Raw genomic sequence first — 15,078 nt, 5'->3', positions numbered from 1 at the left:
ATCATGTGTCATTTACAAATTTGTCTATTTTTTTAGGACGAAAAGAGTATGTTGTAGTGGTGTAATGAACCTAGTCAAATGTATATAATGCCTTAAGTGCATTGTATATAACTTGTGCTAAGTGGTACTAGGCATCGTTGGTGTATATGGCATATTATGTTGAAACTTCCTGACAAGGTTCTGATGCATTATTTTTTAGCACTACAACTACTCGCAAGTATACAAGGTAGATGCAATATAGCTAAGGGTAAGCACAGGATATCGAACACAAGGAATACTATCATAGACTGTCCATCTAATACTAAGCTTCTTCTATTATTTGGAGACATGGTTTTGTTAGAGTTTGCATACTAGAAATCACCTTTCGAGTGATTGAATACTGTAAAAACTCTTATTTTATTTTCCAAGGAATAAAATAGATTATTTTTATCATAATGTTGTTATGTTTTACATTTAATGGATATTTATTGTATATTTAAATGTATAAGCAACTTAACAAAGTCTAAGTCTTTGTTTTAGTAGACCGATTGTGGGCGGCGTCCACTTTAAGGTAACACAGTCAGTTCTGAACAAAGAGAAAGAAGAATTTCACAACCCAGACAGGCCTAGACTACATATCGTGAAAGGTTGCAATGTCAGTCCGCATATTTCTAAGCCTTACTGAAGTAAGATGACATTGGTGTGGTAGAGCACTGAACGGATCTAACACCGAGACGAGTCTTTATGCTATCTAATGGAAGACGAGGTCTTAATAAATGTTTACTTCTTAATCAATGTACGTTAGCATTGAGCATACAGTATTGATTATGCACTACTCTGACTTATCAAATGGTGCGGGTTTTTTGCAACCCAATATTTCTGATATATTGGGTAGTGGTGATTAATATCTAGCGGTGCTAGGATTGCTATTATATTGAATCGTGTGCGAGGTGAGTCTCGTTTGATAATGTCCTCAAGAGGAGCGCGAAACAAGGTTTTATTATTCGGAACCTAGCTAGTTGTAGTTTGATTACTTAAATAATAATAAATAAGTGTTTCATGCTAAGTCCACTCTTGGAATTAATATGATGTTAATTAATTAAGTCCATAACATATATTAATTAATTAATGGACATTTATATCTTAAGCGCGGGAAATGAACAACAACACGGAAACCCGGATTACTTGTAGTTTCGGATTTGGATGGGCAGTGCAATATTACTTCTGTAGTGGCTGCTCGTAATATTCCAATATAAGCTTATATTAAATTGGAGGTTCAATTTAATTAGTAAAAAGCTAATTGGGGGATGTCATATCCAAAACCTTCCATAGATCCATGTCTGGGCCCAAAAGGAACTTAATATAAATAGGAGAATAAATGAAACAGAAACAATACTACTTTATTTTACACAAAATTTTCATCCCCCTCTCCTTCTCTGAAGAGGACGATTTTTCTCTCAGCTCTCCTCCGTGAGATCATTTTCTGTGTCCTTTATTTAAGTCCTAGTATCCCGGTGAGATCGGAATACAGTTCGGGAACCAGCCAGAAGATCCGTGGTCTAGTACTCGACATCTTCTCGAGAAGAAGTAGCGAGCAATCTTCAATTCTTTGGAGAATAATCAAGGTATTATTCCTACTCCGTAGAAAAGCATGTTTTATGTTTCAATTATACTTAAAGCATGTTTAATTCGAGTTATGAGCATGATGCATATGATAATTACGCGAATAGAATTGTCTAAATAATCCGCTAAATAGATCGAAATTATTATCTAATTTATTTGATGCGCGCTTCCGCTGCCGACCCCTTCAGGGTTGTGATTGGTTTAAACTAAGCAAAAATAGTAAACATAAGAGCATCCACAACGGTGGCGTCCGTCGCCACGGCCGTCCGCGCCGCTGGCACGGACGCTACCCGCCGCCGGCACGGCGCTGCTCGATGCAGCGAACAGCTGACGTGGCGCGCTGGGATTCATCAACGGCATAGCCGCTGTGTTTAAATTTTTTTTATTTTATTAAAAAATCGGTTTTAATTAAAAAAACCGATAAAAAAAAATTCACTTCCCAAAAAAAATATATCTGTTTATAACCGTTTTTTTCCACTTTTTAATTTTTTTTTCATTTTTTTACCCCAAAAATACACACTTTCATCTATAAATACCCTCAATTTCACTCCCAAAAATTCACATCAAACTACACAATTCTCATCTTCATTCTCTCATATCCATTTTCATCTTCAATCTCTCATATCCATTTTCATCTTCATTCTCTCTTACCCTAATACATCACTATGTCCGGCCAAGACGATAACCCTACGGGCTCCCACGGTTGGAACCCCGAATGGTTCGGTTCACAACCGTTTCCTAGTCCGGAAACGGACTATTCGGCCCCTTTTCTCACCCAAGATTCGGGCGTTCCGGGTGGCTACCGGCCATACCCGATCGACGAGCAAGGTGCCTCCGATGGGCGATACGGGTGGACACTGGAGCCTAGGCCTCCCGTCCCTTCCCAAACTCCGACTCCTCCATCTCGCGCCGGTGTCCGCACACCGTACTCACCGGCGGAGATGGATAGATTGTTCAAGGCGTACTTGGAAATCTCCGAAGATGCGGTGGTTGGCACGAACCAATCCGGCGATCACTTTTGGTGGCGCGTCTCTCGGCGGTACAATGCAAACCGGCCGCCGGGAACGATCGAGCACAACGAGAGTATGGTGCGCAACTGCATCGGCCGAGCCAACGACGAAATTGGCAAGTTCAATGGCTATTTCCTCCAGGAGTCGCGGAATGTCGGGAGCGGCCGGAGCGAGGTCGACATCATCACTGCGGCGCTGAGCACCTACCAATCCATGAACGGTAAGTCATTCAAGTACCTAAATGTTTGGCAGGAAACGAGGACGCACCCGAAGTATCTGGGAGGCGTAACATCCTCCTCTAGCGGCTCCTCCAAACGGTCACGGTCGGCATCCCTATCCGACGCCGGTGAAGAAGTGGCTAGCCAACTCGCCGAAGCTAACTTGGGTAGCCCCGACGCCGGACCAAGCGGTTCCCGACGCCGACCGCAAGGAAGGAAGAAGGCGGCGGCCGAACGCCGTCGCGCCGCGACTCCATCTGCCCCCGCTCCTAACCCGCACCCTATGTTCCACCTCCACCCCCGAACAACTCGTTGTGGGCCCTTTTGGCCCAACTCAATATGGCCGATAGGTCAACTATGACCCCCACTCAACTTCAAACGCACGAGGACATGATATTGGGTCTCAAAAAGCAATTGGGGTTGGTGCCACCGGATGCGTAGTCTTCATCGGGTAATATTAGCCAATAATCATGTAATATTTAATTTTTAGGAGTTTAATTATGTAATTTTTTATTTTTAGTTTTTTAATTATGTAATTTTTAATTTTTATGATTTTAATTATGTAATTTTTAATTTTTAGGATTTTAATTATGTTTTTTTTTATTTTATTTGTAATATTTAATATTTATTGTGGTTTTTTAATGAATTTTAGTATTATGGAAATGTTTTTGTGTAATTGAATTTTAAATTAATTGTGCTCGTCCTTGCGGAAGAACACAGTTGTGGGTGTTGGGCTCTTGCCAGAGAGCAGGCAGAAAAAGTGGGGTCGGGCCCACAATCGTGCCGCTGGCAAGAACACGGTTGTGGATGCTCTAACAGTTAAAGAAAGCAAGCAAATCAGTTGCAGATTAAACATGAGAGTAAAACAGATAGAGACAAGGGAATTCCAGAGATTTACTTTCACAGTTATGATTTATACAAATGTTAACTACAACATCCAGACACAATTCATGCTTAACTAGACCGAGTTCACATAAGTATTGCCCATGCGACACAAAGTAGATTACACACTAAGGTCGTCAATCTTAGATTAAAATCTGCAAAAGGCTTAATTAGATTCTCAAGAGGTCCCCACTCTCAATTAAAAGTAATACCTTTTTAGGGAGAATTAATTGTAGTGTTAACAAGTCATTCTAACATGCAAATCCTCTCATGATTACTTTGGAAGCGAAGAAATCATCATAGAATGCGTCACTCAAACATAAAGCATTATCGCACAACTTATAATAAAACAAACATAAACAAAACGAATATTATATAAATAGGAACTATATAAACCAAAATCGTTACTAACACATCCCTAGAATTAACTGACTACTCATACATAAACTCCAAGTATGGTGGAAAGATGATGAACAATTGACAGGAACTCTAAATATTTTATCTCTGGTGTAGAACGCAGCAAAAGGTTCCTTGATGAAGATTGGGGGGTATTTATAGCCTTCAAGTCGTGTATCATGATATGGTAAATCTTCTATCCTAATAAGTTAAGTCTTGGAGAGAAATTAGGTAAAATAATACGCCACCCAATTCTAGTAGACCACTGACAGATATCCAGCGGGCCGCTAGGAATCTTCTGACTCTTTCGGTGCAACTTTCGACGGTCGTTGTGCACAGTCCAACGGTCGGTGGACGTGTTCCTATTTGTTAGGATTGGTATATTGAAAAGCATATTTCGAGTATGTTGCACGGACAGAATTGCTTGTATACAATAAACTCTACAATCCACTTTTAACTCAAGGCGAGAAGAAGTAATTTTATCGCATTGGTGTTTGCTTATGCATTTATAAGACGCTTCTCAAACATTTAAATGTATAAGAAGCAAAAAGTCTAATTTTTCTGCAATAGTAGACAGGTCGTAAACGACGTTCACAGAAGGTGACACAGTCGGTTCTTTGTAGAAGAGAAATAGAATTTCATAACTTAGATAGGCTTTGGATACCTATCGTGAAAAGTTGCAGTGTCAGTTCGTATGTTTCCTTACCTTAGAAAATAAATGACACTGGTCTGGTATATCACTGAAGGATCTAACAGTTGAGATAAGTCTTTCTTGCTATTTACTGAAAGACAAGGTCTCGGTGATTGTTATTTCTTAATCATTGTTGATATAACATTGAGCATATGATATTGATTATGCACTACTTTGATTTATCAAATGGTGCGAATTTTTTGCAATCCAAGAATCCTGATATCTTGGGTAGTGGTGATCAATGTCTAGAGGTGCTAGTATTGTTATTGTAATGAATCGTGTGTTGGGTGAGTCCAATTTGATAATATTCTCAAGAGGTGTTCGAAAAAGGTTTTATTATTCAGAAACCCGGCCGGTTGGAATTATTCCAGAATAATAAATAAAGATTTTGAACTAGACAACTCTTAGAAAAAGATATTAATTAATTAATGTCAAATATCATACTTAAATTAATTAATGGATATTTATATCTTAAACATGGGAAATAATAAATTAAAGAGGTAAAGCCCGGATTACTCGTAATTTGAGATTGGACGGGAAGTCAATATTATTATACTATAATGGATGATAATAATATTCTGTTGGACTTGTATTAAATTGGAGCTCAATTTAATTAGTAAAAGTCCAACAGGTTTGGCCCAAGTCCAACCTCCATGAGTCCTTAATCTGGACCATCATAACTCTATAAAAAGAAGACTAAATAAAAGATTAATTAATTGATTTTTATCATAAATTTAATAAAAATTTCGTGCTCCCCCTCTAGGAGTGGACGAAAAATCGGTTTTTGAGAAAACTGATATTCTGTTTTCCTTTCGATTCTGACAAACTTTGCCCACCCAAAGATCATTATCTGAGTTCGGGATACATATTAGAAGATTCGTGGTCGAGTATGATGATCTTCATGTGGAGAAGGCGCAATCAATCGTCGATTCTTCGGAGAATCTGTTCGGTAATTTTAAACCGTAGGAATTCATGAATTAGGGTTCTTATTCCTTGTTTGTGAATTATGTGTTCTAGCATGCAATTGATTGTTTAACATGTAATTAATTGATCCCATAATCGGTCAAATAGATCCGTATATGTTTGATTTATTTGTGAATGCATGACTTCCGCTGTGCAAGGGGTACCAATCCTCAACACTCTTTTCATGCATGATTTCTGAGACAGACCGATGTAGCTTCAACGCTTGATGGGTCCCAGCGGCCATTAGCTAAGGTCCAGCGGACCGCTGGCTGGCTCGAATGCTCCAGACTTTAGACCTTGATTTTTTGCTATCTTTTTAGGCTCTATTTTACACACTTCTCACAAAACACGTCAAAATAACAAAATATATAAATAATGGATATGTATTGTAACTTTGACACTCAAAATGGACCAAATAAAAATCGTAAAACAGTGCAAAATTTGAGCGTATCAGTTTCCCAAAAAAATAATAGCTAACGAAGACTTGAAGAATGATTTGGACATTTGTGTATGGTAGGAATTGTTGGAGCTTGAGGAATTTGAAGAAATATGGCTGACCATTATGAACCAATATGGTGTACAAGATAAATCTTGGATCAAAACCATGTTTGCACACACAAAATACTGGATACCAACCTTTTTTTAGAGATTTTCCAATGGGGTCAGTTGAAGACAACATCATTCTCTGAGTCTAAGAACAACTTCTTCAAAGGTACACCAAATCTCACTTATAATCTTGCTGACTTTGTAATGCATTATAACAATGCATTGGATGCCTAACGGAACATAACAGGAAGACTCAACTTTTTTGATGCCTCCAACGTCCCAACCTTTTCAACTGAGATATTATTGAGAAACGTGCAACATCTATGTACATTAATCAAATTTTCCAGCAAGTACAAGACGAGATCGTTGAGGCACATCGAAGGTGCAGAATGACCTACTTTGATGTGGAGAACAATAAAGAGATATACACATTGGTCGACAATTATCGAAACAAATGTTTTGTCTGTCACAAGGTTGGCACCGAATCGTATGAGTGCGATTGCTAGTTGTTTGTGCAGTGTGGAATATTATGTTGCTACATTTTTGGGGTGTTTAAAACCACGATGTGAAATTAATACCTGATACATATATCAGTACAAGGTGGCTGAAAATGCCGTTGTTGAAGGCATTCCACTGCGATCCTGGTGAGGAGTAATAGAGAGTTGCAAGTGTGTATTTAACAGCATGCATTTAAATTTATCATATTTCGTTGACATTTTACTGATTCAAGGTCAAGCGTATGTTCCACCTTATTAACTGCGATATTATTGCCATACAAATGACATTGTGTACTATGCAGATGATCCTAAATTGATCATAAACGTGATGTAGTAACCAAATTGCACTTATTATACTTTCGTTTATTTTAATGAGCTCAAAACGACAATGATGACATTATTGCATTATTCGACGGTATGAAAGACCTTGGGCAAAAACTATTTGGGGATACCGTACCTTAGCGTCATCAATGGATAAAGCTAAGAGGATTGAAAATCTTGACCGGTTAGGATTTAGGGTTTAAGATTTAGGCCAACATTGAATTTAGAATTGATGGCTTCAATTCCAATTCCAAAATCTCATTCTATATAGCAAATATAACCATCTAAATTTCATATTCAATAACAAATATTCAGTGTTGATTATGACCAAGTGGTAATGAAATGAACATAAATGGAAAGAGTAATTTGATCAAATGCAAACTCTAAATATTGTACGAACTCTAAACTATGATCTGGACCGTTAGAAAATATCAACAAATGATAAAATAACAGTAATAAAAAATGTCAACACAATGTCAACGGTTGATGCTGTGTTGAAATTGTGTTGATATTGTATTGATATTGTGTTGACATCAAAATCTTAAAATTTTATACTTTATTAATATTATGTTGATACTATATTGAAAAGTTTAGAATTTGTACAATATACGAGTTTGCATTTTATCAGTAGCTCATGGAAAGATATATGCGTTTCAAGGAATTATGTCAGATCGTGTATAAATAAATTAGTCAAATATGTCTAAAAAATAATGTGTGTGTATGACATGTCGGCTGGAGAAACTCAATAAATAAGTTGAACCTAATCAAATGTAAGCAAGAGAGGATGTGTAGTCCAATAGCAACACAGCACGTCAATGCCAATATCTCAAAATTTATTGATGGCTTATTCCAATATTGAAAAAGTGTAAGTGGCTTAATTGGATTTTGGAATATTGAGTAGTGAAAATAGAACTATTTTACTACCCCTTGTATAAACATTATTTTGCTACTTTCACAAAATATAATGTGACAATTACGAAATATCACCTAATAATGTAATACCCGTCCATCCTACCCATAAAAATAAGTGTAGTTTCTCTTTTCGTCCATCTCATAAAAATATGAGCATTTCTATTTATGAAAAATTATGTCAATTTATTACTCATATACATCAAGTTATTTACAATTTATACCACCATTAAAACACTAATAATAACGTGTACCCCACTATCCACTAACATTACTTTAACTATATTTCCCTTCATTTCTCTTATTTTACCAATTTTATATTAATTTCCGTGCAAATATAATATGCTATTTCTGTAGTACAGAGGCAATAGTATAGATAACAAATTTGGATGGATAAATGACAGAAAATCCAAGGATCAACCCTTGTTTCTTTCTCCCTATTTATTATATTTATATATTATAATTATATATTGGGGTTCTTCTATGTTGCCTGTGGACATGTCTTTTCCTATCTTGTTCAATTTTAAATCTTAGCACTGAAGAATTGACATAGTGCATTCAATACGACTATTCTGTTTGTGTGTAGAGGTGGGGGTAGGAAAAATAGTTAATAACATTATATATATAAATGTTTGTAGTCAACAAGATGGAATAATATTGTGAAATCTTGAGTCAATAATGATTTTGAATTAAAAAGGAAATTGAGGGAACTTTGATAAAGTGTTAATACTGATAATATAAATACTGGCACAAACATATAATTGAATTTACCAACATATCCTATTATTTAGAATTGATCGATCCAAGTAATAATTCCAGCAAATTCAAGTAATTGAATTATGCAAAAAGTGAAATAAGAAAGAGAGATTGAAAAAGATGGTAAACAAATGAAACAGATGGAAATACACTTTAATATATTATTGCTAGTGAAGAAAGCTGAAACATTTACTTCACATACAATAAAAAATTCAATACAAAACATACCCCTAATCCCTTTGCCATATTTTTCATCCTACTTTTTCCCTATTGATTTATTCCAAATGGTGTTTTGTTTCTCTCAATTTGATTGACTTCCATTCATTCTCAGCTTAATACCCACATACATCTTCTTTTTCTCCTTCACTCCTCTGAATTTAGCCTCTTTTTACTGGGTTTTTCTCAGACTACAAAAGAAAAGGAAAATATAAAAAATTGGTTTTCATTTTGTGTTGTAATTTCTGCAGAGTTTGTTGGGTTTACAGCAGGAAAATCTTCAAACCCGAAGCATATACGCTCTAAATAGGGCTACACGAAATCATCGAAACTGAGAATTATATAAATATTTACAGTAGATTTTTTTGTTGAAGCTTTAAAGCTTTAGTTTTTTTTGTCGCTGGTTTCTGTGTGGAGTGAATTTTCATTTAATTCCCATCCTGTTTTTTTAATTGGGGGAGATTCAAGAAATCCACAGACATGGGAAAGCATGGACCATGCTATCACTGTGGTGTTACAAGTGAGTTTTGTGATTTTTTTGCTAGGAATTGTGTGACTTTGTAAATTAATATGAGAGATTATTGGGGGTTTTGATTGAGTTAGTTTATTAAATGTTTTTTTGCATAAAATGATTTGTCATTCAATCAATGAATTAGTCTCCTTTGATGTTTGAATACAGAATACAATCAGTGAACAATGAGCAATATGCTGATATGCATTATCCTTTTTTGTGGGTCTTTGCTGGTTTTCTTCACGTGAGTTGCTTCTGCAATCGGTGAAGAACGAGCAATATGTTGATATGCAACTCGTTGTATCTTTATATCACAGTAGTATCTACTGGGATCACCATTGTTCGATCACCATTGTTTGCTTAATCACCATTGTTTTCGATCAAATTTGTCAATGCTTAACCACGATTGTTTGCACCATTCTTCCACCAATTGCATTGAAGATTTGATATCACTGAATGGAAATTCCCATTTGAACCGTCTAAACTTTATCACTATTATTTTCTGTGTACTGGTTGTTGCACTTTTGTGATTATTTTTTGTGAGTGGCCCTGTTTCTAAAGGGGAAAGAGGAAAACAGAATTTCGAGCTGTGGATTATTTTTTGTGAAGCTTGTTATGTGATAAGAGAGTGAGCTTGTGCTAATGCCAAAATGGTTTTGAGATCACGCATACTTGGAACTAAACTAGAGAAGGAGATGATATTGACTCTCTTGAAATGCTTTTTAAACTCCATCTCTCATAAATTTTTTATTGAGTCAATTTTTGTTTGCTATAAGTTTTCTTGGGGAGAGTTCATAGTCTCTTTTGGGAATTCATATCTCATCATGGGCAATGTTTGATTGACAAAATTTTATGCTTAAACACATGCAATGGAACTCTCTGATCTCTATCATTCTTTTGTCATGATGGGCAATAGGTTTATTTGACTTCTCATAATCATGCAACAGGTACCCCTCTTTGGCGTAATGGGCCTCCCGAGAAGCCAGTACTCTGCAATGCATGTGGTTCGCGGTGGAGGACAAAGGGAACTCTGGCAAACTATACACCTCTACACGCTAGGGCTGAACCTGATGAGTTAGAGGATTTGAGGTTTCCTAGGGTGAAAACTATTTCTGTTAAGAACAAAGAGTCAAAGTTACTGAAGCGGAAACACAGTATTGAGGTAGCTGAATTTGTAGAGGTTCCTCCCGACCATTACCAGGGCTTGCATAAAGTCTATGATGAAGATACAAGCAATAGATCAAGTTCTGGTTCTGCCATATCCAACTCAGAGAAATACGCTCAATATGGCATTGCGGATACAAGTGATTTGACAAGTTAGTAGATCCGTATGCATGATAGTATTCTAGCATCATGATCTTCAACCCATGTCTTCTTTGACTATTATCTATATGTTTTCTTTGGGAATGGTAGGACACTCAGGGTAAAAGGTATGGATTATAAAAGTAAAATGATGATTTTCTAACTCTTTATGGGCAAACTAATCATGTGCGTCTTTTTACAAGGCGATAACTTATCTTTCTGTTTCTGGTTTTCATGGCTTTTCAAGTTTTCATTTAGGTGTTATCTCAAGCTCAATGACTACGAACAATATCTGCATGGAATTTTCACTAGTTTGAATTGCTATAGTTTAACATTTTAGAGCTAATTAGTCAGGATTAGTTAATTTGCATGTTATATTATTAATTTGCATGTTATATTGTAATATGGTCAAGTTCTCACTCGTTTACCACCACAGGTCCCCTCCAACCCACTGCATGGGATTCAATTGTGCCTTCCAGGAAGAGAACCTGTGTTGCAAGGCCAAAACCTTCTCCAGTTGAGGTTCTTACCAAAGATCTGTATACATTGTGGTATGAACAACAATCATCATGCTTGTCTGGATCTTCAGAAGAAGACTTGCTTCTTGAGAGCGACAAACCAATGGTATCTGTTGAGATTGGACATGGAAGTGTACTTATTCGGCACCCAAGTTCATTTATTAGAGAAGAAGAGTCAGAAGCTAGCTCCCTTTCAGTTGATAACAAGCAGTATACCCTAACATCACGGGATATGAGTTTCCGTGGTCGCATTGAAGACACAGGTGCCTACTCATCGAGTAAAGTTAATGAGAAATTTAAGAAGAATGCTTATCCTGGGATTGTACAGGAACATATGAGAAGGTATTTTTTATCAATCTCTGGTTCTTATGAGCACACTAGGAACCTTCGGAAGTATTATTTTTCAGCTACCGATACCTTGGACGGAAATCATGCGGTTTTATATGTTCAAAGAGTAGATATTTTGGTTGGTTACATTTTGTTTGAAATGTTTGCATTTTGGCGAAACTATTTCAAATGAGTCAGTATATTAAGTGGATTTTAATCCACTTAAGTATAGTTCAAACTAGATTTCAAATCCATTATGAAACAAACCTTTTTTCACAAGCTTCATGGATTTCTATTACTGATGTCAATTCCTTAGCTGCATATACTTTCATCCAAATTTATGAATTGCGAAACAAATATGCCTTTTGTTTCAACCTATTGTGATTAATGAACCTTATACTAATTCATCAGCTGCTATTGGAGACTGTTGGATCTTTAGATGGAGTAATTTCCTTTCTTCTATTTTTTTTTTTTTTTTGGGGGGGGGGTGCAGTATCTTCTCTGAAATGCTGCTAATGCATCTTTTTCTTATTTAATTTCAGAGACAAGGATCAAGTTGTAAAATTACCGATTCTTGCACATCATAACTCTCCACTATGTTACATAGATCTACAAGTAAGTTGAAAGCAAATGTTTAGTTGATGCTAATAAGCAGTTGCACATTTATGTGTAGTGATAATGCATGTTTACTCGGTTCCCTATTCAGCCATGCCATAGAAAAAAATCCAACATATGTCATTATTTTTGTGAACTGTTCTTATATACGTCATAGTTTTGTAGCAATAGGCTGCTGATGTCATGTCTTCTTGCTGTGCATATTTTCAGTTGGTCATATTAATGTTTTCCATTGTAATTGAGGTTATGAAGTACTCCTGTCATGATCTGATTCAACTTATTTTCCTGCCCATTCTCCTTAAGCTGTCATATGATATGTCATATTGATGCAGGACATTGTTAATTTTGAATTGTTTTCAAGTCATTTGACAATTGCCGAACAACAACAGTTGATGAGCTTATTACCTTCTGTCGATGCTTCGGATGCTCCATACAGGTGTGTGCTGTAACTTTTCTTCTCTAGCTTATGGAAGTCCAGCATGGTCACATGCCATCATAATTGGTTTAAATAGTTATCCACGCGTGGAAAATATTCTAATACTGAAGAACGAACTACGCCCCTCTTGTTTGTTTCAATATTACATCACAATAGGCATGTTGCTTTGGTCATGCATAGTTTTGGATGCTTCTCAAAGATTGATTACATGCTGTGATAACTTTTTTCGTTTAAGCAGAACATTAGTCAGAAAAGGTACTTTAAAGTACAGAAAATTAAGCTGACTGAAGGTAATACATTTTTGTTTCCTTATTGTGGGCTCTGTTTCTTTTTTTAGCCTTAAAAGCATGTTCGATAGCGCTGAGTTCATCCTGAATCTATCATCCTTCCAAAAACTTATTGCTGAGGGAGTTTTTGATAACTCATATGGTGGGTTCAATACGGATGATTGCAGAATTTTGAAGAAACTTGTCTTAAGCGATTTATCTAAATCAAAGTGGGTTGAACAACATACAGCTTTTAAGGTTTGTAGTTTCAACTACTTGTAAAATCTTTCTTCAATTGTGACTCTCGTAGGTTAATTTACACTCTAAATACTGTTGTGTTTAGGATCTGAAGGGCAAAAATACCATCAAGTCAGAAGTGACAGGAGGATACAACAATGGCATTGAAATTGTCAATGTAGCTCACTTAGAATTATCACGAGAGGGACAAGACAAAAAAACTACAGGTAAATTGTGGAAATTCGACAACTGTTAAGTATTATAATAGTTCAATAACTGTGACACTCAAGCAAAGTGAATCTACAATTCTCTAGAGCATATATTGTCATGTGGGTTGAAAATGTTTAAGTAACGCAGCTAGGCTTGTTAACTTAGTCTTTTTTAACCTCTCTATCTCGATTAAAATATATGTTCTAGTATTTAAGTTTTTATTTTTCAATGCTTGAAGATGTCTGCATATGACCATTTTATACATGCATTAAGACTTGGAGCCGATAATTGATTTTTTACTTGCAATAGATTTTATTTCATCTGGATCTACTGCCAAATATTCTATTTTATAAACTAACCACTGCCAATAAAACCAAGTGACATGCGATCTGCTATGAGTTTTAGGTTTCAAAGCTTTTCTTTCTCTTCATTCTTTGCTTATCACAACAAGATCATTCTGTCGACCAGTCTAGTATATCTGATTTCTACTTATCTTTGCTAACCTCATGTCCTAATCAGGTATGCCAGAATTTTCTGCTACGTATTGTTTCCGTCTTTTCATTCCCTGTGTTATTTAGTCCCTCCATCTCATTATAAGTGGCTTGTATTCCTTTTAAGGCGGTTTCACTATTAGTAGAGAAAAGAAAAACAATGCATTTATTTGTTACCCAAAAATATCTTGATCTCATTTTTCAAATTGAATCATCCAGATTCGCTATTCTCTAACTGGTTTTCTTCCCCCAGGATCGAAAGTTATGATGAAGAGTCCCCGGAGAATTCTGATGAAGTCAAGCTATGGTAAAAAAGAAATCCTAGATAGAGATGAATCTTTCGTGAGTGCTAAGAGTTTATTTTCGATCCAAAACGACAATGGTTCCTCGGTGCTGGACACATCCCACTTCGAAGGGGAGAACTCCAACCAGGACCTGCTGCTAGATGTACCATCCAATGGCTCCTTTCCACAGGCAGAACTCCTCCCAAGTTCGAGTTTTGGCGCCATGGCTAGTACTAGTAGCAGCTCAGCGTACCCGAAACTTATCCACCCGTGATGTTACTTGCATACGTATGTGCTACTTATTTCGTATACGAGGGGGGTGTTTCTAGACATTGGTTTCAACCTTTGTGATTGTGTTCTTCATTTCTTTGCAAAGAAATAGGAGTTTCTGTTCAATTTGAGGTTGGATGGATACCTTGTTCCCCACATGAAACATGCTGAATCGAAAAGGGGATGGGTTTATTTGCATTTTGGATTATGTACAGACTAACAAAAGATTGTGTTATGTAGCACAAAAAAAGGAAAAGGAAGAATGGAGAATGTATTATTCATATCCTTATTTTCTTCTTTGATAAATTATACAACTACTAGTATACTTTAGTACTTTTATTGCAACATGATGCTGTGCTTAATGCTCGTGTAGCTAAGGAATTTTTATTGCTATACGTTCCTATGATTATTCTTTTAGGGTGTTTTTGGTATTCTAATTCAATTTTTAGTCTTTATTTTGATGAAATTAAATACTCCTACTAATTAGTATAAAATTGTATACTAATTCAAATTATTCGGTAAGACAAAAAAAATGAATATAACTTGGTAGTACTTTTTAATTGAATATTTTTTTAAATGTATTTATATATACAAACATGTGTAT

At 36.0% G+C, this 15,078-nt stretch overlaps 1 protein-coding gene across 2 annotated transcripts; it reads left to right on the top strand.

Annotated features, from left to right (window-relative positions):
- The first annotated feature begins 8,981 nt into the window (after positions 1-8,981).
- LOC121748864 (GATA transcription factor 26-like) lies at positions 8,982-14,755 on the top strand. 2 transcript variants are annotated; one of them, XM_042143415.1, is made up of 8 exons: positions 8,982-9,527; positions 10,466-10,834; positions 11,257-11,680; positions 12,208-12,280; positions 12,613-12,716; positions 13,171-13,240; positions 13,326-13,446; positions 14,174-14,755. In XM_042143415.1, the coding sequence occupies exons 1-8, from the start codon at positions 9,488-9,490 to the stop codon at positions 14,476-14,478; spliced, it is 1,506 nt and encodes a 501-aa protein (XP_041999349.1). In that variant the 5' UTR covers positions 8,982-9,487; the 3' UTR covers positions 14,479-14,755. The 2 variants fall into 2 exon arrangements, with proteins under 2 accessions (XP_041999349.1, XP_041999347.1); XM_042143413.1 differs by having other exon boundaries at positions 8,983-9,527; positions 13,054-13,240.
- The last annotated feature ends 323 nt before the right edge of the window (positions 14,756-15,078 follow it).

This window comes from Salvia splendens, chromosome 9 (assembly GCF_004379255.2).
Source record: "Salvia splendens isolate huo1 chromosome 9, SspV2, whole genome shotgun sequence".
Lineage (NCBI taxonomy): Eukaryota > Viridiplantae > Streptophyta > Magnoliopsida > Lamiales > Lamiaceae > Salvia > Salvia splendens.
Note: the sequence above shows the minus strand (reverse complement) of the source record. Positions and strands in the feature narration are given on the sequence as shown.

Excerpts from the sequence above, each read along its gene's own strand:
- LOC121748864 (XM_042143413.1), top strand. The coding sequence starts at position 9,488 with ATGGGAAAGCATGGACCATGCTATCACTGTGGTGTTACAA. Across the intron at positions 10,835-11,256 it reads GGATACAAGTGATTTGACAA|GTCCCCTCCAACCCACTGCA; the intron begins GTTAGTAGATCC and ends TTACCACCACAG. Across the intron at positions 13,241-13,325 it reads AACAACATACAGCTTTTAAG|GATCTGAAGGGCAAAAATAC; the intron begins GTTTGTAGTTTC and ends TGTTGTGTTTAG.